The sequence below is a fragment of the Pogona vitticeps genome, chromosome 3, assembly GCF_051106095.1.
Source record: "Pogona vitticeps strain Pit_001003342236 chromosome 3, PviZW2.1, whole genome shotgun sequence".
Taxonomy (NCBI): Eukaryota; Metazoa; Chordata; class Lepidosauria; order Squamata; family Agamidae; genus Pogona; species Pogona vitticeps.
In genome coordinates this window covers 116,412,022-116,435,999 of record NC_135785.1, presented here as the reverse complement: position 1 = coordinate 116,435,999, position 23,978 = coordinate 116,412,022, and the positions used below count along the sequence as shown (strand labels likewise).

The 23,978-nt window shown below is 41.4% G+C and overlaps 1 protein-coding gene across 2 annotated transcripts in view; it reads left to right on the top strand.

The window, feature by feature from the left end:
• The window catches only part of PSD (pleckstrin and Sec7 domain containing), a 113,897-nt gene that overhangs the window by 15,677 nt on the left and 74,242 nt on the right, over positions 1 to 23,978 (top strand). For both annotated transcript variants that reach the window (XM_072994934.2, XM_078391147.1), the window contains exons 2-5: positions 373 to 1,456; positions 1,573 to 1,675; positions 3,130 to 3,604; positions 7,817 to 8,263. In XM_072994934.2, coding sequence (XP_072851035.2) covers positions 494 to 1,456; positions 1,573 to 1,675; positions 3,130 to 3,604; positions 7,817 to 8,263 — 1,988 coding nt within the window. In that variant the 5' untranslated portion in view covers positions 373 to 493. The remainder of the gene's footprint in view (positions 1 to 372; positions 1,457 to 1,572; positions 1,676 to 3,129; positions 3,605 to 7,816; positions 8,264 to 23,978) is intronic.

Sequence of the window (23,978 nt, the reverse complement as noted above, 5' to 3'; positions counted from 1 at the left end):
CGGTGATCTGTGACCATTGTGCTACTACATGTATGACCATTATGATTGTTGCATAGGTGGATCCTATTTTTCCAGGGCCATTATACTGTAGTTTACCTAGCAGGAAATTTTTATTTCTATTGCTGACCTACAACTTCGATGGAATGTGAGTTGAGGCAGTGAAGTACCTTTAAGAAATGAATATGCCTTTGTTTCACCATAAAACCCTATGTGAAATCCTCATTAAATTAATCAGGAAGCACATTCTGCAGCTCTGTGTGTGAACTAATGCACTGCGTAGGATGTGTTCATCTCCTCGTTCAGGTTTGCTATGCCTCTGCATCCGAGGTCTCGCTGAGATTCTGACCTTTAATACTCTGCTTTCTGTTTCAGAGCCATGTAATGTTACTGCTGCTTTTACTGGACATCTCATCTCATTGGTGCTTGGGAAACATTCTCCACTCCTTGTTTCTCTCTTTCAAGGTCTACTTTTGGCCCTCCTCCTTCCTCCAGGATGTTGCAGGGTGGAGCAGTCATGTGCTTCCCCCCTGATGGAAACTATGCCATGTCACCTCAACACTTTGCTCAAGAACTGGAGAAGAGGCCATGGCTGTCACCTTCCAAGAATGTTGAACTTGCTGCCTTTAACCCACAGCGCTGCCTCACACCCAATCTCAATGCTGGCAGGATTCACCTTCTCCGCAAAGGACTGACCCCAGAGGCCAGGCGGTCCCAGCTGGGCATGTATAATAGCACTGGATCCCTGATCCGGAAAGTCACAGAGATGGGTTACCTTGGCAATGGCAGCTGTCCCAGCTCAGGGAGAGTGACAGCTCCATGTACCCCACTGAGAAGTAGGCCCCCACCCTCCCTCTGCTCACCAGGCAGCCGTGCGCCCTTGGTTGCCCCCGTCGCTGATGGTCAAAGCTCAGTGGTGACCTTCCGCTTTATTGAGAAAGCCAGCGTGAAAACTTTAAATGGCCTCCCTCTGGTAGAGTCCACAAGGGAGAGTGGTCTCAGCAGGAGTCTGGAGGGTGGGGAGGCCCAGCACTTTGGCTCCAGCAGGCAAGGAAGCTGTTGCCCCACTGTTCAGAACCAGCATTCTTCACAGCACAAGGTGGAAGTCTCTTCAGAATCCCGTCCTGCAGAGGCAAGACAGAGCTTCAGAGAGAAGACAAATGAGTACAGTTTGTCCAGCACTGGCTCTGCAAGTGAACAGACTCCACTGACCCTAAGCAGTAAAGGGCAGGAGCATCTTGGTCAGATACTGAAGATGGAAACATCTGCTTCAGACCCTCTCCTGGCGGGAAACCGCTTCCTGTCAGGCATGCAGTCCTCACTAAGCCCGGGCAACGGAAGCCCACACCCACTCAGTGCCAACTGCCTTTCCAGCTCCCTCAGCAATGGGATGAGCAACCCTTCTAACGACATCTCGCTACTTCGGAGAGGCCCACAGAGTGGGGAACCACAATACCAGGTACTTCATAATTGAGCCAATGGCTTTGTTGCTAGGAGTGGTGTCTCCTCTGGTCATTTCTCACATTCCCATCAAACTAGGGGTGCTTCCAATAAAGCTCTCTCTGTTTCCAACAGGGAAACCTGTGGGCATATTCCCGAGAGAGTTCTGCCCATGCCCAGCGCATAGCCAAGGCCAAGTGGGAATTCTTCTATGGCTCACTGGACCCTTCTGGGACAGGTAATATTCTTATTTTTTTAGTACTGGTACAAATTTAGGATATACTACCTGACAACTGTATCCCAAGGTTGGAAGCAGGCATAGCTGTGTCTTAGGACAGAGAAGAACCACTCTAATCCTGGATGTTCCATTTCATCCAGCACCCTGATGGGTTCTTGCTGGCAGAGCTTATTTTTCACTGTTTCCTCCCTTTGTTGGTCTGTCCTTTAAAAAAAAAACCTGCCCCCTGACCATCCCAATGCAAGCAGTCACGGGAATTCATTAGACAAATTTTGTGGCATGTCTGCATTTGCCCTCTCTGTTGGGAGCATGGCAAGAGGCTAACAAGGGATCTACAGACAGTCTTTTCCTTCCCTGCCCACTTCCAACACATTCCTTCTTTTCTCTTCTTTAGAGAGTCAAAACTTTCCAATATTAAGAGGAAGCCACTACAGAAACCTCCACAGAGGTTAGGCAGGGCTTGGAGAGGGAGTAAATATTCAGATATTATTAGTCGCTTGACATCGACCTATGTTTTTCACCATAGAGAAAGCAGAGAAGCGTGTTTGCAAACTTGGACATGGCTAATAGAATTTTCCATTATTGGGGTAAAAATAGAATGAATATTGAATTTAGTGCATTGAAATTGTGATGCACTGAAGCCTTTATATTCATTTATTGTCATTTACTAATTGTGGTAATTTAGTACTTATTGAATTACTGAAAAATTATTTGATGTTTCAACATATTTCACATTGTACTGTACATTGCTTTTCAAGACAAGTTGTGTTTTTTTTTAAAAAAAAGATGCTTTCTTCTTACAGACCTAGGAGTCTTGGGATTTTTACATACTCTTCAGATCCTCATGCATGAAGCAGTAGGCTATGTAAATGAGACCATGTGCAAAAACCTCTGCACTATTCCATTGTGTATCCGATGATTGGTACAAGAAGTACTGTAGGTTTTGAGGGGGTTAAGTATAGCATTTCAGAGGAATGCCAGCAGAGTGTCTGTTGGTTTGTTTATTTAATTTTTTATAGCACTTTGTTTTCAGGCCCTATTAAAAATGATGATGGTGATTCTAATTAGCTATCATTAAACTTTTCAGTGTGGGAAAGCCACTGCTTCCCCCATCTTCCTTGAGCTCTGCTTTCTTCGTCTTTCCTGCTTTTCTGTTAGTCATATTAGAGGCAAGATTTGTGAAGAATAATTAAAGGTTTGTGTATAGTGTGCTGTTTATGGCTAAGTGTCATTTACATTAAGAGAAGAAAAGTACTACCTTTTACGAAATTGTTAAGGATCCTTTTGCTTGGACAGAGTTCCTACTCCAGTCCTCTGAAGATGCCGGCCACAGAGACTGGCAAAACGTCAGGAGGAACAACTTTCAGAACATGGCCAAAGAGCCCGAAAAACCCACAACAACCATCCTTTTGCTTTGTTTTTATTTTTTGTAATTTGGGATCTCTGTGTTCCAGGGATATCTCCTCAGAACGTACCTGATCCACCACCTCAGATCCACAAGAAATCCAGCCAGCCATTGCAACCAAAATCAGATTGGAAGGGGCCAAAGCACAACTTGTGTCATGTAGAGGTAGAAATTGAGATGGCACCACCAGACTGTACAAAGCCTGGGAACTGTGAAACTGGAATTATCCGCAGAACAGTGAAATATTCGGAAACTGACCTCGACTCTGTCCCCTTGAGGTGCTACCATGAGACCAACATTGATGACATTTTGGCTGAGAAGGAGGAAGTGGATTCAGCCATTGAGAGCCAGAAGGATAGTGAGAGCAATCCAAGTTTTAGCGGAACCTTTGGGAAAGGGAACACTGTTCCAGGGGATCTCATTGTTCAGCACACCCAGGAGAAAGGTTGCGAGTACTTGAAAAGTAAAATACAGGACAATGAAGATGATGAAGTATTTGAGGGTACACAGCATCAACAAGAGAGGTAAGTTTTTCTCTCTCACCTAGTGAGTAGTTAGCATGTTACCTGAGCAAGTTGTGTTGCCTGTCTTGTGCTTGTTTTCCAGATATCCAGATACAAACAGAAGCAGGGACATTATTGACTTCAGGATAATCAGGTTATGCAGTGTATCCTAATACTTATGACTTCTTAGATGGTATACTTTACATGTTTTTTAGAAGACGTGTTCCTTCATTTGGTGGCAAATGTCAGATTATCCTTGCACATGCTTTGCCTTATCTCCATATCTTGCATTCTAATGTGCCTTGTTTTGTGACTGACCCTTGAAAGGTAAACATAGTCCTCAGGCTCATAACTCTGAGGAAATTGCATTCTTGGATTCAAAATGGAGAGAATAATCTCAGAGAATACATATTTCCCTGAATGTCTAGTTTGGCCTTTAGCTTACTAAAGTCTTTGAACTTGTATACAGCTTCCTTCTGATTCCTACAACTAGACAAAAAAACTTTTTAAAAATTATCTCACACATGCACATACCAACACATCTTGCACCCAGCTCTTCAATTTATGGGTATTAAATCTCCCTCCATTGCTTTGCATGGAGTGTTGCATTTCCCTCCTCTCTGCTTCCTGTAGCTATCAGAGAAAAATTCTCATCAAAATGTTGCTTGTGTACCAACAGGAAATTTATTCTACTTGCAATGGTGATAACCATTCTGTTTCCTGTGGCTAGTGCTAGGATGTATTAGAAACCTAATGACCTCTTTAGGGTGTGAGCAAGAAGCTCACGTTCTCTTGTGCTCATGATCTTTAGATGTGGATGGATGGAAGAAGGAGTAATAGGTAAATGTGCTTTTTAAAATGGTAACAGTTTGTTGCTCATCACGCACTGCAAAAGTTTGTTGTAAATTGTTTTGACCTACAATCACCTTTGCAGTCTCAGAAACATTGTATATTATGAACCTTATCCACAATGGTAAAATCCTTAAATTGCTCTCTCTACTTCACCCCATGTTTGGCAATGTTAATCACAACCAATAATTATATATTACAAGCAATTCCACTAACAACAAAGGAAATACATCACTGCAAAAGAAGGCACATAGATTGACAACAAAATCACATTTCCTACTTCAGAAGAATAATTTCTGGCATAAATGTAATTGCTACTCACAACTGGAACAAACTCATTGAATCATTGGGATTTACATGCAGTTGATTCAATGGGACTACTTTACTGGGACTAGCAGTAAGATTTAGGCCCATGTAAGTTAGATAGAAATGCCATAGACAAAATCCAGTTCTGGTCTTAGGTAAGATAGATGCATTGAAATGAATGAGACTTGCTAGTCAACACTAATGCTGGTTCAGTTCAGTTCAGTTCAGTAGGTCTAGTTGAGACTGTGGCTGAAGTCCTATCGCTTAGCATAATAAATTACAGTAGAATTGGCCCACTGAATTGGTGGAATTTGGTGAATCATCTTCATAGGTTCAGTTGATTAAAATTGGCCTCCTCTAGTTAAGACTTATTATGCTCAAACAAGTCACAACTAGAGTAGGCCCATTTGATTCAATGGAATATATGGGGGAGTTGACTCACCAAATCTCCACTGATTCAGTGGGCCTATTCTAGTGCAACCTATTACACTAAGCAACAGGATTTCAGCCTGTAATGAGATTTGACCCGGTATATTTCACTGTAGTGGGGAAAAGTGTGATTCATGGGCCCTGAACGCCACTCTTCTTATGCTTCTTTAACTCTGAGTAGGAGTTGTACTAGATAGCCCTTCACACCAAAGACTGTCCTCTGTATATTAGGATACATGGCTAATTCTGTGGTCAGGGAAGGATTTCCAAAACAAGACCTTTATCTGTTATGAGAAGCTGCAGAGGCCTCTTGCCTTGCTGGTCCTCATGGATAAGGGAATTCCGAAGTATAGAGACCATAGCAGGAAAAAACGTGCCCTACTATTCAGTCTCTCCTCTATAAATGAGGAAACACATCCATAGACCTCAAAAGAGAGAGGGAGAGATACATAAGAAAATGTTATCCTTAAGGCATAAGAAGATTCAGGCTAATTAGTACTGGGACTTAAAGTAAAATTGAAATCAAAGGTTTCAATTTTACAAAATATTGATCAGAATCCTGTTGATGTTCACATAAGATTTGCACAACTTGTTACAGCTAATTGTGGCTAATTGTCAGGGTGCTGGGGTCTGTCTTAGTTGTGCACTTATTAGAGATGGGGGTATTCATATTTGTATATGAATATGAATACCCCCATGCATTGCTACAGTGAGTCAAACAATTACCCATTGTTTAACTGAGATGTGCCCTAGTACCTCATCAATTAGCTGCAATTACCTGTGACAAGCTGTGCAAACCATTATCCAAACACTGATAGGATTGTGGTTGTTAAGTTGTGCATGCATTTAAAGTTCGGAGTTGTGTTTAAAAATATTATACTATATTTTTGAATTATGTCAATAAAAAGCTAGTTACTAGCATTTTAGCAGTTTCAAAGCATGCATGCCCTTTTGAGTTCAGGCTGGACATTACGTAAAATCAGGGTGAGTTCTTTTTTCATTCACTGTGAGCTAAACTCCAGTTGCTACTCATACAAAACTTAACTTTGTGCAACTGTAATCTAGATAACTGATAAAGGAACATCGAAATAGACTCTCAGATCCTGGTCAATAGTGAAGACAATGGAAAAGACCATTTGGAAAGATGGAAAATATGGAGGGACTTTATCTCGCTGCTGGATTCCAGGGAACCCAGAACTCACTTTCTGGGAAGGCCCTGAGCTGTCGAGATTTGGGGCCAGTTGGCTTGCAATCAGAGAGTGATATAAGATTGCCTTGGATTGCACCAGAAAGGGCCGCCTTTGCTGGGTGCAATCTTTAAATCAACTCTTCTGACCACATGCAATCTGGTCTGAATTACTCCAGCTCAGTCCCAAAAGAAAGAGCAGCACTGTCCCTGGACCAAATCTGGACTGTGCACAGAGCAAGGTCAGACAAGTTTGCGATGTCCTGTATACCATCTGGTTGCTGGAATATAGATCGAACCAGACCATGCCATAGGCTCTCCAAATAGCCAGCTAAATCACCATCTGATTGCATCTTTAGAGTAGATGTTGTGGACTAAATGAACATTATGACCTCTATACAGCTGAATTATGTATTTCGGGAGGCCGGGAGGGGGGACCCAGCCCACTGTACCCATTCTATTCTGCACAGCTTTTCAGCCTACAGAACTTGTAGTAAGAGAGTGATGGCAAGAGAGTTAGACTGGGGAAAAAGTTATAGAGACAAATGTATTAGAGGAAGAATGGGTAGTCATGCAGGTCACAAGAACTCTTCGCTAGAATATTGAAGTGTTGGGCAAATGTTGTTTTCCCAGTTTGCTTGCAGCCCAATTATGTAGATCCTAGGTTCTTAACCTTTGTTACTCGGATGTTTTTGAACTGCAACTCCCAGAAACCCCAGCCAGCACAGTTGGTGGTGAAGGCTTCTGGGAGTTGCAGTCCAAAACTCCTGAGTAACCCAAGGTTAAGAACCAGTGATGTAGATTTCTAACCTCAGAGCAAATTTGGGAGAAGGCAGAAGACTGTTCTCTGAACCCCACTAGTGCAAGATAAAGAAGTGAGATTTCTTGCCTACAGGAGTGGGCACCAGCGCATAATGCAAAAGGAGGTAGCTATTGCAGATGTCCTCAGGGAAGGGAAGGGAGCTGGAAACATTTTGAGGATTTTTCTCCTATTCTGCTATAGAACTCCAGTATACTAGGTAGTATCATTAACATAAATCCTTAGGACAGTGTGAGCCATAAATTGAATAATTTAAGCATTGATGCATATGGCTTAGCAGTATTCATGGGGAAAGAGTCCTAGATATTTCTGGTACAGAAATATACCAAAGCACCAGGTCTTCTGTTGAGCAGGCCTCACAGCATTGGAGGTGTGGCTGATCACAAAGAGAGTCTAACACAACACTAATTATCTGCCAACTGGAGAAACCCCTTAGTCCCTTCCCTCAACCCCTAATGTACTTCTCAGCATATGCATTTACTGTTTTTTCAGAGGAAGACCTAATCAGCTCCTTTGCAAAGGGTAGCAGGGAAATTCATTAGTTGATGGTGTAGGAATTGGAGCCTGGTTGTGTGCTGAAGAGAAGTGATAGGCGCTACAACAGTGTGATGTTTTCTTTTCACTCTCTTCCATAAATGTCCAGGATCATCAACAGAGATGCAGAAGGGTTGCTGAAGTCCCCAGTGCCATTTCTGCTAGGACGCAGTCTGTCCAAAGATGGCATGGATTCATTCAGCAAGCATTTTGAGAGCATCATGGAGTCTCACCGAGCCAAAGGGACCTCTTACACCAGCCTGGATTCCATTGATATCCTATCCTCCCCCTCTCAGACACACAGTGGAACTTACTTCACCTTCGATCTCCCTACACTTACCCCAGCAATGCAGGAGCAAATTCGAAACAGTGCCAAACTCATTGAGCAGAACTTTGCCCCCCTGGCCCATCTAGAGGCAGATTCTGGAACCAGTTCTGCCACTGATGTTCCCTGGACTGAGCAGGAAGAGGAACCAAGATGTGGAAGGAAAAGTGGTTTACAGAGCCCCTACCATTCTGAGGACAGCTTGGGAATTCCTCTGGCCTCTATTACAAGGTGAGCAAATAAAGCTAATTCTAAACGGGGCATCCCTGGAATACTGTGGTTTGATTGTTCAGAATTCTAAGTGAATTTATTATCTCCTTACCCTAGCACTGTAGGACAGAAATTGTTGGATATTTCTATAATGACAGTAAGAAAGATGGGTAGTGTAAAGGGAAATATTCACGTAGACTTCTATTTTGTACTCCTTGATATCACTAACTTCACAAACAGAAATTTGCAAGGTGCTCTTTTAAAGGGGAGAGTGTATGCTTTGTGCCACAGTAATTAGTTCTATTCAAGGCTCTTCAGTGTTTGCTATGAAAATAGTCATTTCAAATGGCATGAAAAGGTTTTCAGAGGAAGAACAAAACCTTTAAAGTTCACTATTTCATAAATTTCAGGTTTGTTTGTAGCCACAGTTTGCCTGGTTTGATGTTGCCTTGTTTCAGTTCATAGAACTGGAAAACCTATTCCTTTACTTTTTAAAATTGTCACTATATATATGCATGCCAATATTGTTAAAAGTCTTTTACTATGTCTGAATTTCATTTTTAATTCTATAAATCCTCTCTGCGAAAATAAATCCATGCTTTTGAATGTCAAAATACATAGTAGCAAAAATGAAGAGGACTTTTAAAAGAAACATAAATATATTCTGAAATCTCCCTCCCCGCAGTTTTATCTTCACTATAAAAGAAATCCAGCTCCTGTGGAAATAAAATTTACATTTATAATTTGGAATGAATTGCACAGCTGATTACTCTACCTTTGGTGCTCCTACCCTGTGAGGATTCGGAGTCTGGCTCCAGTTTGTCTTCAAATAAATTTATTTATTTATTTTTATTTACAATATTCTTGACAGATTTCCTCGGTTTAGAAATCAGTGTAACATTTATTGGATTGTTTAACAAGTAACCTGTGTCAACGAAGGTATTCCAACCATTTCCTCCCTCTAACAACTGGTTAGATGGGGGCTTCCAGTCTTCAACTTTAAAGGGGTTACACCCCTGAACATTCCAGGGACCCGGCCAGTCCAGTGTAAAGTCTGTATTCAGTAATTGTCTTGTCTCCCCTTCCAGTAAGGGGACTGTATCTTCATCCAGGTTATCTATCCAAGCCTGGCCTCTTTAGGGGGAATCCTCCAGCCATAATATTCCGGTCCTCCACTGTAGCTCCATCACCCTCCATTCCAATCTTTCTCTCCTCTCCCTCTCCACCTTTTCCTTCTCTTCCCTTAGCTTCCTTCTCCACTCTTTGGTCTCTCGTTCCCCCCAATAAGATGGTTTAGGGGTGCTCTCACTTCTCCTTCTAAAGTCCACCTCCTCCTTTGCGACTCTTACGTTTTTCTACCTTCCCCGTCCATGGATCTTCCAACCAAATCCACTCCCAACAACAAGGCAGGTTCCCATCCCCCCTCTTTATATCAACAAGCCCCGCCTCCATCTCTACTCGAAGCTGTCCTTCCATTCCCACCAAAACATTCCCACTTTCTTTAACAGTCATTTCTTTCAACTTCTCTTCTACGATCCCGGGTCTGTTTCTGGTAGTCTTATCTTCCTGGGAGGAGTAACAGGTGGTGTTTGTACTTCCTTGTCAGCAGAGGGCAGGAGGGACGGGAGGCGCTCCCGTGAGAGGAATCTTGCTCTCACCATCAGTCTTACACACACACCCTGAAGTTACTAAGACAAGAAGTAGAAAAGGTGATATTTGGCCCATTTAAGATTGAAGTTCTTAGCCAATGCCACCGATGAATTTGATATAAAGTTCCTCATATGTGCCGTCATCTTGTAAAATAATCCATAGGCAAAGAAAGCCTAGGAGGTGTTTAAAATGTAGATTGAGGCAAAAATACAGAAAAACTCAAAAGCCCCAGAAATTATTCTCTGGTTTTTCTGTCTTTCACACACGGAGGGGATTGCCCTCCTTTTCTTAGAATGTTTTGACAACTACATGAAATAGCTTTTAGAGCACGAGACTGAAGACTCTGATAAATGCTGAGTCCAAACATATATGACGGGCATAAAAGGTTTACCAAGACTGAATAGGTGTTACTCGGTTGAAAGAATAGTTGGTGCAAAAATGTTGTGACACAGAAATAAAATTAGGGATAAGAAATGTCTAGGACTTTCTGTAACATGATAGAAAATGTTGAGCTTGAGGTTTTGTCGGTTGTCCAATGCTGTATTCATGGATCCACTTTTTTTTTTGTTATGTTATTAAGTTCTCTTTTTGCAGTATAACTGTAATATCTAGTTAGAATTTTAGTTACAGGAGTATGCCCTAACTATATAGTAGAAACTATATAGTAGAAAAAGAATATCACACAGTTTAAATGTCAGTTCATGCTATGCCTTGCAGGTTTGCATCATGCGCTATCATGAGTTATTAAGCTGTTATCAAGTTATCTAAGTTATTGTGATTTGAGCTTTTGTTTCTGATGATTTAGGGACAAACTGCACATGGAACAAACATCCCTCAGAGTTGACTTTTTTAAAAAAAAACTTATAGCAGGCATGGGTTGCTGCAGTCAGGGGAAGGACTTTTAACCTTTTCAGTAGGGGTACTAGCAAAAACTCTAGTTCCTGCGAGCTGCTAAATGTTGTGGAACAAAAGTGTTTTCAGTTTGTTGTATTAGGTCAGGGAGCGATCTAGTATGTGCTTTGCCCAGCTCACACTGTAATGTGCATTTTTTTAGTACACATTTGCATCCCAGTCAATTTAACTCTGTGGATATAAGGTAGCCCCATTAACGTGCTTTGTGTAATCCTGAATTATGTACTGGCCAAAAGGGAGAGGGGAAAGTAGGAGCATGTATAACTATTCCCGGGCATATTGGACCAGGAGATGCAGGGTAGTAGTAAATCTTGAACGTTACTTTTGAAGTAATTAATTACAGTTACAGTTTCAAAGCCTCAAATAATAGTTAGTTACCATTATAGTCCGATTTTTTAAAAGTAACTTTTCTTCCCCATTTCCCAAAAGTAAATTTTTAAAAATAATCTGAATGCTTTGAGCCAATGGGTTGTGCTCCAAAACACTCTCCTTCTGTCCACCTCATCACTCACAATGGGGGACACAGAAAGAGTCTCCCTGAAGAATATGAGGATTGTGGACACATTAGGGTAACCCCGCCAGCAGCGACAAGACCTGTTGGCTGCTCCTTTCACTCCAGAAGCACCCCTGGATTGCTTCCGATACGAATGAACAAGAAGGAAATAAGTTGTCATTTAAAGTGGGCAGAAAACAGGAACTGCAATATTCATATTCAGTATTAGCATCCACACATGGCAATGGTATTTTTTCTTTGATCCCCCTGGGAAGCGCTGATTCATCCTGGTATCTCTCGCCAACACACATTTGGAATTGCTCCATGACATCTCACTCCCAACAGAGATTCCCCTCACCTTTTTGCCTCTCTTCTCCACCCTCTGTCTGCCTACATCTCTCTCTCTTCTCCACCCTCTGTCTGCCTACATCTCTCTCTCCCTTCCCTTCTTGTTTTACCTGTCCAAGAAGCATGGAGGGATGGAGATTCACCACCAGAAAAAAGCCCATAAGGAAACACTGTCAAATGACACACATCTGAAAAGTGTGTGCACCAGCACAGAGCAAAACAGTGTAAAGGTCCACACGAGATCTTGCATTGGAGCAAATCAGAGCAAATCAGAACAAGAACACACCATTAGACAGGAGTGGCATATTAAAAAATCCTGGAGAGCAAGGAGTGTTGTCCTGCTTATGCTGATACTAGTTTCAGCCCTGCATTGTGTGGACACTGAGGTGCAGTACTGGTATCATAGGTGCAAAAGAAAGTTGAGCAAATGCTCAGTGTGCACAGGCTAAGAAGGTGGAAATAAAATATATCAGTTGCAGCTGGTCCTAAGTACCCAGTGTGGGGTAATGGATGGAGTGATGGACTAGAAATTTTGGGACCAGAGTTCGAATCCCCACTCAGCCATGGAGGCTCACCACTCCTTAAATATCTCCCTTACTTTGAAAACTCTGTTAGGGTCATTATAGAGTATGTCAGTTCCAGCTTGATGGCACGTAATTAATTATGTCACAGAGGGCAAATGGGGCCTACTGCCCCACCTCACCCTTAGGTTATCCCCAGCCTTATTCCCACCTTTCTCTTTACCAGAGGCAAACAGAGCCCCATCTGTGTTCCCTTCCACCTGTGTCACGCTTTGGGAAGGAGAGGGAAGCACTAGGAGGCTGCCCCCTCCCCACATCCACCTTTTGAATGCTGTGCCTTCTGTACCACCAGCCACAATGGGCAGCAGCTACCCCTGGTGGTTATGAGGCCACATCGGGAGGGAAGAACCTTAAACTAGATGGTTGGCTGGCTGTACGCATCTACTTGTGAGGCAATCAACTTGAATCCTTTGTGACAACACAACTCCAAATGGTTCAGGGAGAGGGGGTGCTGGCTTGCCCAGCGCATTGTGGTCTGCCTTCTGTCCAGGCTTTAGGGCTTAAATCAGTTATCCTAATTGACAGCCTTTTCCCCCCTTGCACTTGCTGCCTTTCCATTTCCCTTTTCCAAATTATGTATATGAAACTAGCCCAATGAAAGAAGAAGAGAACTGGAGGAATATGAGACAGCAGTGGGATTATAATAGGAGTGAGAAGGGTCCACAGAAAATCAGAAGAGACATTGTTTCTTCTGGTACATTAAAGTCAAGGAAGACGCCATCTCACCGGGACATCCACCTGTAGGAATTTTCCTGCTGAAAGATCTCGCATGGGATGGATTATAATAGGGCGGGGCAGGGGGCTGTGTGGAATGGCAGGTAAACCTATATATGAGAACATTTAGAATGCACAGGTCTGAAACATGAATAAGAGCCAGGATGTATCAGTTTATATGCTTGGGGGTGCAAATATGAAAAAAAAAATCAATTGGAAGTGCAAGTGCACTTGACCTGCTTTCCCACAGGTTTTCCCAATCATCATGCAATTGCTTATTTTCTCCAGTAGGTGGCATAGGCCATTTATTGAATTTCCTCTTGAGGTCAAAAAGACAAGTAATGATGAGGGTGAAGTGTGTTTTTGTTTGTTTGTTTGTTTGTTTGTTTGTTTGTTTGTTTGTTTGTTTGTTTTTTGGTGTACTGTACTTCCTCAAGGTCTGTGGTGGAAGCATGTTCACTCCTCACTAATTCAGACCGCGAAGTCATGTGCAATTTGGAGAGGGGGACTGAACTGTACAGAGTACCAAGGCCAGCAGGTGGGTGAGAGGGAAGAATTGCATTCCTCTCCTGGCTTTAATTAAAAGCTTGGCTAAATAAGAACTGTAAGGCTTCCCTTATACAATTTATTTACTTAGGTATTTTATTTAGGTACTTCTAGGCTGTCTTTTAAGGCACAGCTCTTACAAGGCATTATACAGTACTTAAAAGGTACATTAAGATCATCAGATCAGACCATAACACACAATTTTCTATAAACAGTTTGTTAGCACACAGAATAACTTGGCCTAAATCATATCTTAATGTTTTACATAAAACACATTAAGCCAGCAATACTATTGAAAAAATATGGTCTCAAACAAATAGGTTTCTAAGGCCTTTTTAGATACCTGTACTGCAGAGCAACAGTGAACTGGATGGGAATTCCGTGAGGTTTGGGCCACTCCTGTGACGGGTCTATTAAAGGCAATTATATTCTTGTTACATGCCATCACATTTATTCTAGTTTACGGCAACCCTATAAAGGGATGACCTCCAAAAGCTCCTGTCATTAACTGAGGTCTTGCAAATGAAATACTGTAACTTTATTGTCTCCATCAATGTGTTTATCTTTACTTACTGCATTCAACATGTATTATCTTTTCCAGTGTCTCGTCTTCTCATATATCTAAAGTATAGTAGCCTCAGTTTAGTCATTTTTGCTTCTAGCTAAAATTTCTTTGATCTAGAACCCATTTATTTGTCTTTCTAACAGTCCATGGTATCCAGAAAGCTATCTTCCAACAACTCAGTTCAAAGAAATTGATTTTCCCCCTTTTTAAGTTTGTTCATCACCAAGCTTTCACATTCATACATAGCAGTCAGAAGTACCATAGTATAGATGAGATGGTCTCCATCAACACATCCTTACCCTTAGGGATCTTTTTTATTTCCTTCATAGCTGCCCTTACAAGCCTCTATCTTATGAACATAGCTGCTGTCTCCATTTTGATAAGTGATTGAATCAAGGTATAGAAAATCTTCAACATTTTTTTATTTTTCCATTGTCAGTATCGCAGTTATGTAAATGTTCTGCAATCATTATTTTTATTTTATCAATATTCAGTGGTAACTGTAACTTTGCATTTTCTTTTTTAGCCTTCACCTAGTTTCAAGTCACTAATGTCTCTTACCAATAATACTGTGTCATTTGCGTATTGTAAATCATCAGTGTTTCTTCCACCAATTTTCACTCTTTCTCCATCTGAATTCAGTCTGGCTTTCGACATGAAATCTTCTGCATATAGATTGAGCAGATAGCTTGAAACAATATCTGTGTTCCCTTTAGTCTAATGGTTTATTTCTTCCAATTGCTCTGAGAACTGCTTGTACTTCACTTTCTAAAACTGCACATTCTTCATCAAAGGATTCTTCTTTGAAGAAATCTGTCATCTTCACATCTCTTCTGTGCAATTTTTCAACATATTGTTGCCATAATGTTTTTATTTTACTCTGAGTAGATGGTGTCCATTGTGCCTCCTTGATAGGTTCTGGACTTTATGATCCATAGTCTGTTCTAGCTCTGGAATTCTAAAATTATTCTAAGATTATTATTGTTTTTAGCATCTCTAATCTAGATTTAAATTTCCCTTTGATTTCTTAGATCATGTGAAAGAGATCCTTTGTTTCCCCTTTTTTTTGCTGTCCTGTTTCTTTGTAATGATCATGCTAATGTTCCTCTTTGCCACTATGTGCATGTCACCGAAAAGTTACATTTAAGATTCTGATTATGTTTCTATCACCTTTTGATTCTCATCTATTAACAATTTAAGAGTTTGCTCAAAAACAAAAGCAATAATATAAGTATTGTGATACTTTAAAGACTAACATATTTATTTCATTCTGAGCTTTTGTGGATAACAGTTCACTTCCTCAGATACATGAAGCATCATAGTTAGGCTACAGGTTTATCTATGCAGGCACATGGTAGTGGGGTGAGACACAAATCTGACATCAGAAATAGCAATAGACAAAAACAAGTTTCAGAACATTTCAACATCACAGGAATTTTGCAGATCTCAAATTAGTTGTTGCAGAAAAAAAGAATTACAAAGTAAGATTGGAGAGAGAGAGAGAGAGAGAGAGAGAGAGAGAACTGAATTGGGCTATATTATTTATTATTAATAAATAAATGATCAAATATTTCAGTGCACATCAAAAAGTTTAAATAAAGACCTGGGATTTTTAGCATGCTACAGTATATATATTAATATACAGGTTTCATCTACAGTCTTTGTCTATAACTATAGCCAAATAGTTCTTTTTCTTAACTTAACTCTAACCTCAACACAGCTGGCTGAAAACAGCTCCAGCTACACCTCAAAGACAGCAATTTACTGTTGGTATCAGCTGATAGACAAAGCTGATTGTTCAAACTATTAACAGGATGTCTGTGTAACCAGAACTTTGAATGGTCATCGCCTATACTGTATTAATATTGTCACTTTAAAAGTTCATTATCAATCTAATTGTCATACTCTTTTTCTGTCGCACCTGATTTCTACCCTACCACCATTGATTTTGTGTATACAGTACTATATAAACTTGTAGCCTATTACATTCCATGTGTCTGAGGAGATGGGTTGTTATTGACAAAAGTGCACACTGAAATTATACTTTAAGATGTCACAATTCTTAGATTACGGTTTTTGTTTCATTTTTGTAAAGCAAAGCAAAGCGTGCTGCTTATATACTGCCTCATAGCACTTCAAGCACTCTCTGGGTGGTTTACAAGTGAATTATGCGGGCTACACATTCCCCCCCCCCCCAGGGAAGGACAGAAGGCTGAGTCAACCTTGAGCCAGCTACCTGGGATTGAACCCCAGGTCGTGAGCACAGTTTTAGCTGTAGTACAGTAGTTTAACCATGAGGCTCTTCTAATACACACTGAAATAGACTCATATGGCTATCCCTTTGAAAACCACATAATAGAATTTGTAAATTGTTTATTTATTGTTTATTTATTTATATAATCAATATTTTTTTATCATGCCTTTCTTCTTAAAACCCCCAAGGCAGCTTACATCATTAAAAGACAATATTTAAAGCTAAAAACAATGAGTACCATATATAAAGCTCTTCTCAAACTCACAAGGGCTCAAAACAGGTTGGAACTATAGTACGTATGTCCTCCTTCTCACACTTTTCCGATAGAAAAAAACATGCCCTAAAAATCTTGATCCTTCAGCTGCTTTTTTTGCAACAAAAGCAAAATAATAAGTCTCTAGGATGCTATCTAGAATGCAGTTAATGGTACTGATAGTTGATTTGGTCCAAAATTAAGTTTTATCATGGTAAAAGGAGGATCTTACTAGTACAAAATTGATGGATGCTCAACATCTGGAAGGAAAACAAGGAGTTCCCCATCATTTGCAAAACCTCTGGTCTCACATTAAGAAGAAATACAGAGCCACGTACTGTTGGAGAAGCAGAAGCAGAGGATTTCTCCAAAGCATGCTTTTAAGTCAGAAAGAAGTTGCAGGCAAACAGGAACAAGAGGGAGACCAGTCTTGACAATGAGCAAATTGACATGTATGGTGGTTCCCAGATTTTGGCCCTAAGACTGGGTGAAAAAAACCAATACCCCAACCAACAGAAAGTACACAAGCAAATGAGCCTGATGTGCAAAATTTTAAAAACAGTTTTTTATGGAGCCACCCAAATTTGAGAAGCTGGGTTATGGCAACATTAGCATGCAAACATAATATGCAGATACACTACCTGATGTCTTCCGTTGCCTTGTCTTGCACTAGTACTGTGGCAGACTGAGAGCACAAAGGAACATTTTGGTGGCTTTCCCCATGTGACAATGATCTTACTATCACCAGGGATACCCTAGCCAATGTGTTTTTCTTGCATTACCAGATCGAATCCTGTGAACGTTGCTTGTGCCATCTTTGTGCAAGTGCAGGGAGAAAGTCGGGGGAGAGCTTGACTGATTTGACATGAACTGAATTCATAAACCACTTACACAATATGTTGGGCAATAATTCATGTCTTGGGGGTGGGGGGAGGAGGGAAAACAGGACCATGGGGGAGTGGAACATGAGAGGGGATGAGGAAGGAGCCACAAAATGGGGGCTGAAAGAGCTTTGCCTCCTAAACCACCCGCCCACCTTCCTCAGCAACATCTGAGGCTTTTGTTTTCTTGTTCCCATTGCCACTAGTCATGGCTGTGCCTTCCTGCCTTGTAGAGTCATATACATGGGTTGCTTTATTTTCTGCCAGAGAGGTGAATAGCAGCTATTCACTTGTACAGCAGGAAGTAAATCACTGCTCCCACTCCCAGAGGCTGCTGAGGTGGAAGACAGGTTTTGCCTTTGCTGTGACCCATTCATTTCTCCCCCACGTATCATTGATTCAGCATGACTGACATGAGGCAGAGTAATCTAAGGTGCAGTCTGGATAATTTATGGTATGGAGACAAAACCAGTTCCCACTCTTGATGCTGGTCTTGCTAATTTGTGGGCTGAGGGGGGCATATTTGCTTCTACCTCACTGTGTTCCTAATTGTAGCCACGGTATGTCTTCACGTGGTTCTTGGTGGCTCTTGTTAATTCCTCCCGCAGAAAATAAACACAGTTCATCATACTGATGGGCATCTTGCCCGTTAATTAATAAACATGGATTAGTAGCCAGAACTTGTGTGCTAGCTGCTCTCCTCTGCTTCTGCTTGCCTTAACAGTGGATGCTATGGCAACAAGGAGCAGGAAGGATGGGGTGCCTAGCAACAAGGAGGGTCTGACAGCTGATTTCTAAGTCCCGTTGGGAGAGACAGCGGCTGAATGAGAGCAACTGATAGAGGAGTGGGAGAAAAATGTGAAAGGAGTGGTGGGGTGGGGAGGGGACCCTGGAGGGCTTTGAGATGGAAATAACGGAATTAGCCTTTCCCTTTGCTTATAATGTAACTTGTATCTCTCCAAACCACTTTTTCTGTGGGTGAGTACAGAGCGAAAAGGAAGTGGGGTAGATCGTTTCAACTGCAGGGAGTCGGTCACTGTGTTGTGATAAGAATAAGATGAATTGCTGGGCTGGGTTACTTGAGTCAGGGAGAGCCAGATTCCTTCTGTAACATCATGCGAACATGACAGCTATCCACAGTCATAACAGATTTGCACTATTGTAACTAACATGGAGATATCCTATAGGATTTGTAATTTGGTTAGATACTTGGAGCTCTCTGTTAGAGAGATATACTTGTGTACACTGCTCTGAGTTATAACAGTGAAAGGTAAATGCCACACCAAACTATAAATCCCATAGAACGGAGACCTGGCAGTTAAAGTGGTATCAGATTGCTGGAGCTCTGTTGTGTAGATACATCCTAAATTTTAAGTGAATTTAAAAGTTTTAACCTAGACAGAGCCCCTTATTTCTATACCAGAAGTACATTTTGAAACTGGAAAAATCAGTGGAAACCCAGTGGAAAGCTCTGGACTCAGCAAGAACATTTTCATTTTAGGTGAATAAAATGTAGCAGGAGAATTTAACTAAAATGGGCAGTTTCAACCGATCAGTCCCTGTTGCCTAAGGGGAACTAAATCCCCTGAGAGCCTGTGCAGGAGATGTAGCATAGATGAGGTCTCCAGGCAACTCTGAATCCCTGAGGTTTCCAAATGTATGTAGTAATAACAAAACAACCCCTTACATGATTTTCCAGTTTAATAATATGTATTCTGTATGTAGCTTCCTTGTGCCCCAGTGGCAAAAATATAACCCATGAAGAATACTTGAGAGTGCTACAGCATCTAGAGCGAGGAAAGTTAATCCTTCTCATACTTCTATAAATCAGAGCCACCATTTTGTTTTGTTTTGTTTTGTGAGAAGCTCTGAGAGCCATAGAGGGATTTCAGTTATTTTTAGATGCCAGAAGACCTCTTCTAGGCTGATTTGCAAGATAGCATTTTTAGAATTTTGAATACTGATTATACTTATTAAAACACTCAATTCTAATTTCATTGTTGTTGTTTAGTTGTTAAGTTGTATCTGACTCTTTGTGACCCCGTGGACCAGAGCATGCCAGGCCCTCCTGTCCTCCACTGCCTCTCGGAGTTGGGTCAAATTCATGTTGGTAGCTTCGATGACATTGTCCAACCATCTCATCCTCTGTCGTCCCCTTCTCCTCTTGCCTTCCTACTTTCCGAACATCAAGGTCTTTTCCAGGGAGTCTTCTCTTCTCATGAGATGGCCAAAGTGTTGGAGCCTCAGCCTCAGGATCTGTCCTTCCAGTGAGCACTCAGGGTTGATTTCCTTTAGAACGGATAGGTTTAATCTCCTTGCAGTCCAGGGGACACTCAAGAACCTCCTCCAGCACCACAATTCAAAAGCATCAATTCTTTGGCGGTCAGCCTTCTTTATGGTCCAGCTCTCACTTCCGTACATTGCTATTGGAAAAACCATAGCTTTGACTATGCAGACCTTTGTTGGCAAGGTGATGTCTCTGCTTTTTAAGATGCTGTTTAGGTTTGACATTGATTTCCTCCCAAGAAGCAGGTGTCTTTTAATTTCATGGCTGCTGTCACCATCTTCAGTGATCGTGGAGCCCAAGAAAGTAAAATCTGTCACTGCCTCCATCTCTTCCCCTTCTATTTGCCAGGAGATGATGGGACCAGTGGCCATGATCTTAGTTTATTTGATGTTGAGCTTCAGACCATTTTTTGCACTCTCCTCTTTCACCCTCATTAAGAGGTTCTTTAATTCCTCCTCACTTGCTGCCATCAGAGTGGTATCATCTGCATATCTGGCAATTTTAATTCCAGTTTGGGATTCCTCCACTCCAGCCTTTTGCATGATGTATTCTACATATAAGTTAAATAAGCCGGGGGACAATATACAGCCTTGTTGTACAGTGGTACCTTGCTAGACGACGACCTCGCAAAACGACGAATCCGCATGACAATGAAGTTTTGCAATCGCTATAGCGATTTGCAAAACAGTGATTCCAATGGGCAATTTTCGCTGGACGATGTTTGGGTCCCTTCTTCACAAACCATTTCTCGCAAAACGACAATTTTAACACTGATCGACGCTTCACAAAATGAGTGTTTTTGGGACCGATGCTTCGCAGGGCAGCCATTTTAATAGCTGATTGGTGCTTCGCAAAATGGCTTCCCTATGGGCAATCTTCGCAAAACGACAATGATTTTTCTCCATTGGAACGCATTAAACGGGTTTCAATGCATTCCAATGGGGAAACGATTTTTGCAAGACAATGTTTTCGCTAAACAGCGATTTTTATGGAATGGATTATCATCGTCATGTGGGGCAACACTGTACTCCTTTCCCAATTTTGAACCAATCAGTTGTTCCATATCCAGTTCTAGCTGTTGCTTCCTGTCCCATGTATAGATTTCTCAGGTAAGGTGGTCAGGCACTCCCATTTTCTTAAAGGACTTGCCATAGTTTGCTGTGGTCCACACAGTCAAAGGCTTTTGCATAGTCAATGAAGCAAAAGTAGATGTTCTTCTGGAACTCTCTGGCTTTCTCCATAATCCAGCGCATGTTAGCAATTTTGTCTCTTGTAGTAGCTCTGCCCCTTAGAAATCCAGCCTGTACTTCTGGCAGTTCTCGGTCCACATATTGCTGAAGCCTACCTTGTAGGATTTTGAGCATAACTTTGCTAGCGTCTGAAATGAGTGGAATTGTAAGGTAGTTGGAGCATTCTTTGGCGCTGCCCTTCTTTGGGATTGGGATGTAGACTGATCTTTTCCAATTCTCTGGCCACTGCTGAGTTTTCCACACTTGCTGGCATATTGAGTGTAGCACCTTAACAGCCTCATCTTTTAAGATTTTAAATAGTTCAACTGGAATGCCATCACCCTCACTGGCCTTGTTGTTAGCCATGCTTTCTAAGGCTATCCTGACTTCACTCTCCAGGATGTCTGGCTCAAGGTCAGCAACCACACTATCTGGGCTGTCCGGGAGATCCACATCTTTCTGGTATAACTCCTCTGTGTATTCTTGCCACCTCTTCTTGATGTCTTCTGCTTCTGTGAGGTCCCTGCCATTTTTGTTCTATATCATGTCCATCTTTGCACAAAATGTTCCTTTAATATCTCCAATTTTCTTGAACAGATCTCTGGTTTTTCCCTTTCTATTATTTTCCTCTATTTCTTTGCACTGTTCATTTAAAAAGGCCCTCTTGTCTCTCCTTGCTGTTCTCTGGAAGTCTGCATTCCATTTTCTGTAACTTTCCCTATCTCCCTTGCATTTTGTTTCCCTTCTCTTCTCTGCTATTTGTAAGGCCTCGTTGGACAGCCACTTTTCTTTCTTGCATTTCCTTTTCTTTGGGATGGTTTTTGTTGCTGCCTACTGTACAATGTTACGAGCCTTGAGCCATAGTTCTTCAGGCACTCTGTCCACCAAATCGAGTTCCTTAGATCTGTTCTTCACTTCCACTGTGTATTCATAAGGGATTTGATTTAGATTTTACCTGACTAGCCCAGTGGTTTTTCCTACTTTCTTCAATTTAAACTTGAATGTTTCTATAAGAAGCTGATGATCTGAGACACAATCAGCTCCAGGTCTTGTTTTTGCTGACTGTATAGAGCTTCTCCATCTTTGGCTGCAGAGAACATAATCAATCTGATTTCGGTATTGCCCATCAGGTGATGTCGATGTGTAGAGTCACCTCTTGTGTTGTTGGAAAAGAGTGTTTGTGATGATCAGCTTGTTCTCTTGACAAAACTCTATTAGCCTTTGCCCTGGTTCATTTTGAACTCAAAGGCCAAACTTATCTGTTGTTCCTTTTATCTCTTGACTCCCTACTTTTGCATTCCAGTCCCCTATAATGACAAGAACATCTTTCTTTGGTGTCAGTTCTAGAAGGTGTTGTAAGTCTTCATAGAATTGGTCCGTTTCAGCCTCTTCAGCATTGGTGGTTGGTGCATAAACTTGGATTATTGTGATGCTGAAAGGTCTGCCTTGGATTTGTATTGAAATCATTCTATCATTTTTGAGATTGTATCCCAGTACAGCTTTTCCCACTCTTTTGTTGACTATGAGGGCTACTCCACTTTTTCTACGGGATTCTTGCCCACAATAGTAGATATGATAATCGTCTGAATTAAATTTGCCCATTCCCATCCATTTTAGTTCACTGACGCCAGGATGTCAATGTTGATTCTCACCATCTCGTTTGATTACATCCAGCTTACTAAGGTTCATAGATCTTACATTCCAGGTTCCTATGCAGTATTTATCTTTGCAGCATCGGACTTTCCTTTCACTTCCGGGCACGTCCACAGCTGAGCGTCCTTTCGGCTTTGGCCCAACCACTTAATTAGCTCTGGAGCTACTTGTTCTTGTCCTCCGCGCTTCCTCAGTAGCATGTTGGACACCTTCCAACCTGAGGAGCTCATCTTCCAGTGTCATATCTTTTAGTCTTTTGTTTCTGTTCATGGGGTTTTCTTGGCAAAGATACTGGAGTGGTTTTGCCAGTTCCTGCTCCAGGTGGATCTCATTTAGTCAGAACTCTCCACTGTGACCTGTCCGTCTTGGGTTTCCCTGCACAGCATGGCCCATAGCTTCTCTGAATTACTCAAGCCCCTTCGCCACAACAAGGCAGCAATCCGTGAAGGGGCAATCCGTGAAGGGGATTTCTCCTAATTTCTTTAGGAGGTTTTAATTCTTCTGCCACTAGGACCTAGAAGGCAATATCTTTATCTGCCAGTCTATGTAATACCTGTGATTTCATGTGAAAACACTATGACCTGTAAAAGAAAATAACATTAGAATCCTCATATTAATTATAATATTTTATACCCTCCCAAAGATGACCTGATATAGTCTCTTCATGAGTCTTTGCATGACAAGAACTATGCCATCAACTTTTTTATGTGGACATTAAAAAAAAGGCAGTCCCGAAACCCTGGACAGGGGAAATCTACTTCCCCTGTTTCTGATCTAAATATGCTATTGTTACCAAAGAGGAAGGCTTTGTTTGCTTACAAATTATAAATCACAGGTTCCTTCGTAGTCTCACATGTCTTCTGGCCTCCCACCCCAACCTCTCCTGTGAACGAAGGATGGGAATGGCATAAAGGACAACATTCAAAGCAACATGAAAGCATAGAAAGCACCTTCCCCTTTCATTTCCACTATTCTTAATGTCTAAATTTTAATAAAGTGATAATTCTCCTTCTCCTAAGGAAGCTATCAGTATATTTCTCAATAAGAAAGAGGTAGAGCCAATGTTTTCCTGTTTTGTAACTTGGAAGCAGTGGCTAGCCTATGACTTTTCTCTACATCATGAATTTTCATATCTTTATTCTCCAACCAATAGGCTATGACATTTCATTGGTTCTGTTGGGGTCAATAATAAAGGTATCATAAACAATCAGTGTGGGTTGCAGTTAAGACTTAAATAACCTGAAAGCGAACTGTAATGTTAGCCTGTGAACAACTTCTCTAAAAATATTTAGAGCACACAGGGTTCTAAAATGGGCAGCCTATTTCATCCTGTGGGTTACCTTCCATTTCCAAAAAGCCACATTCCAGTG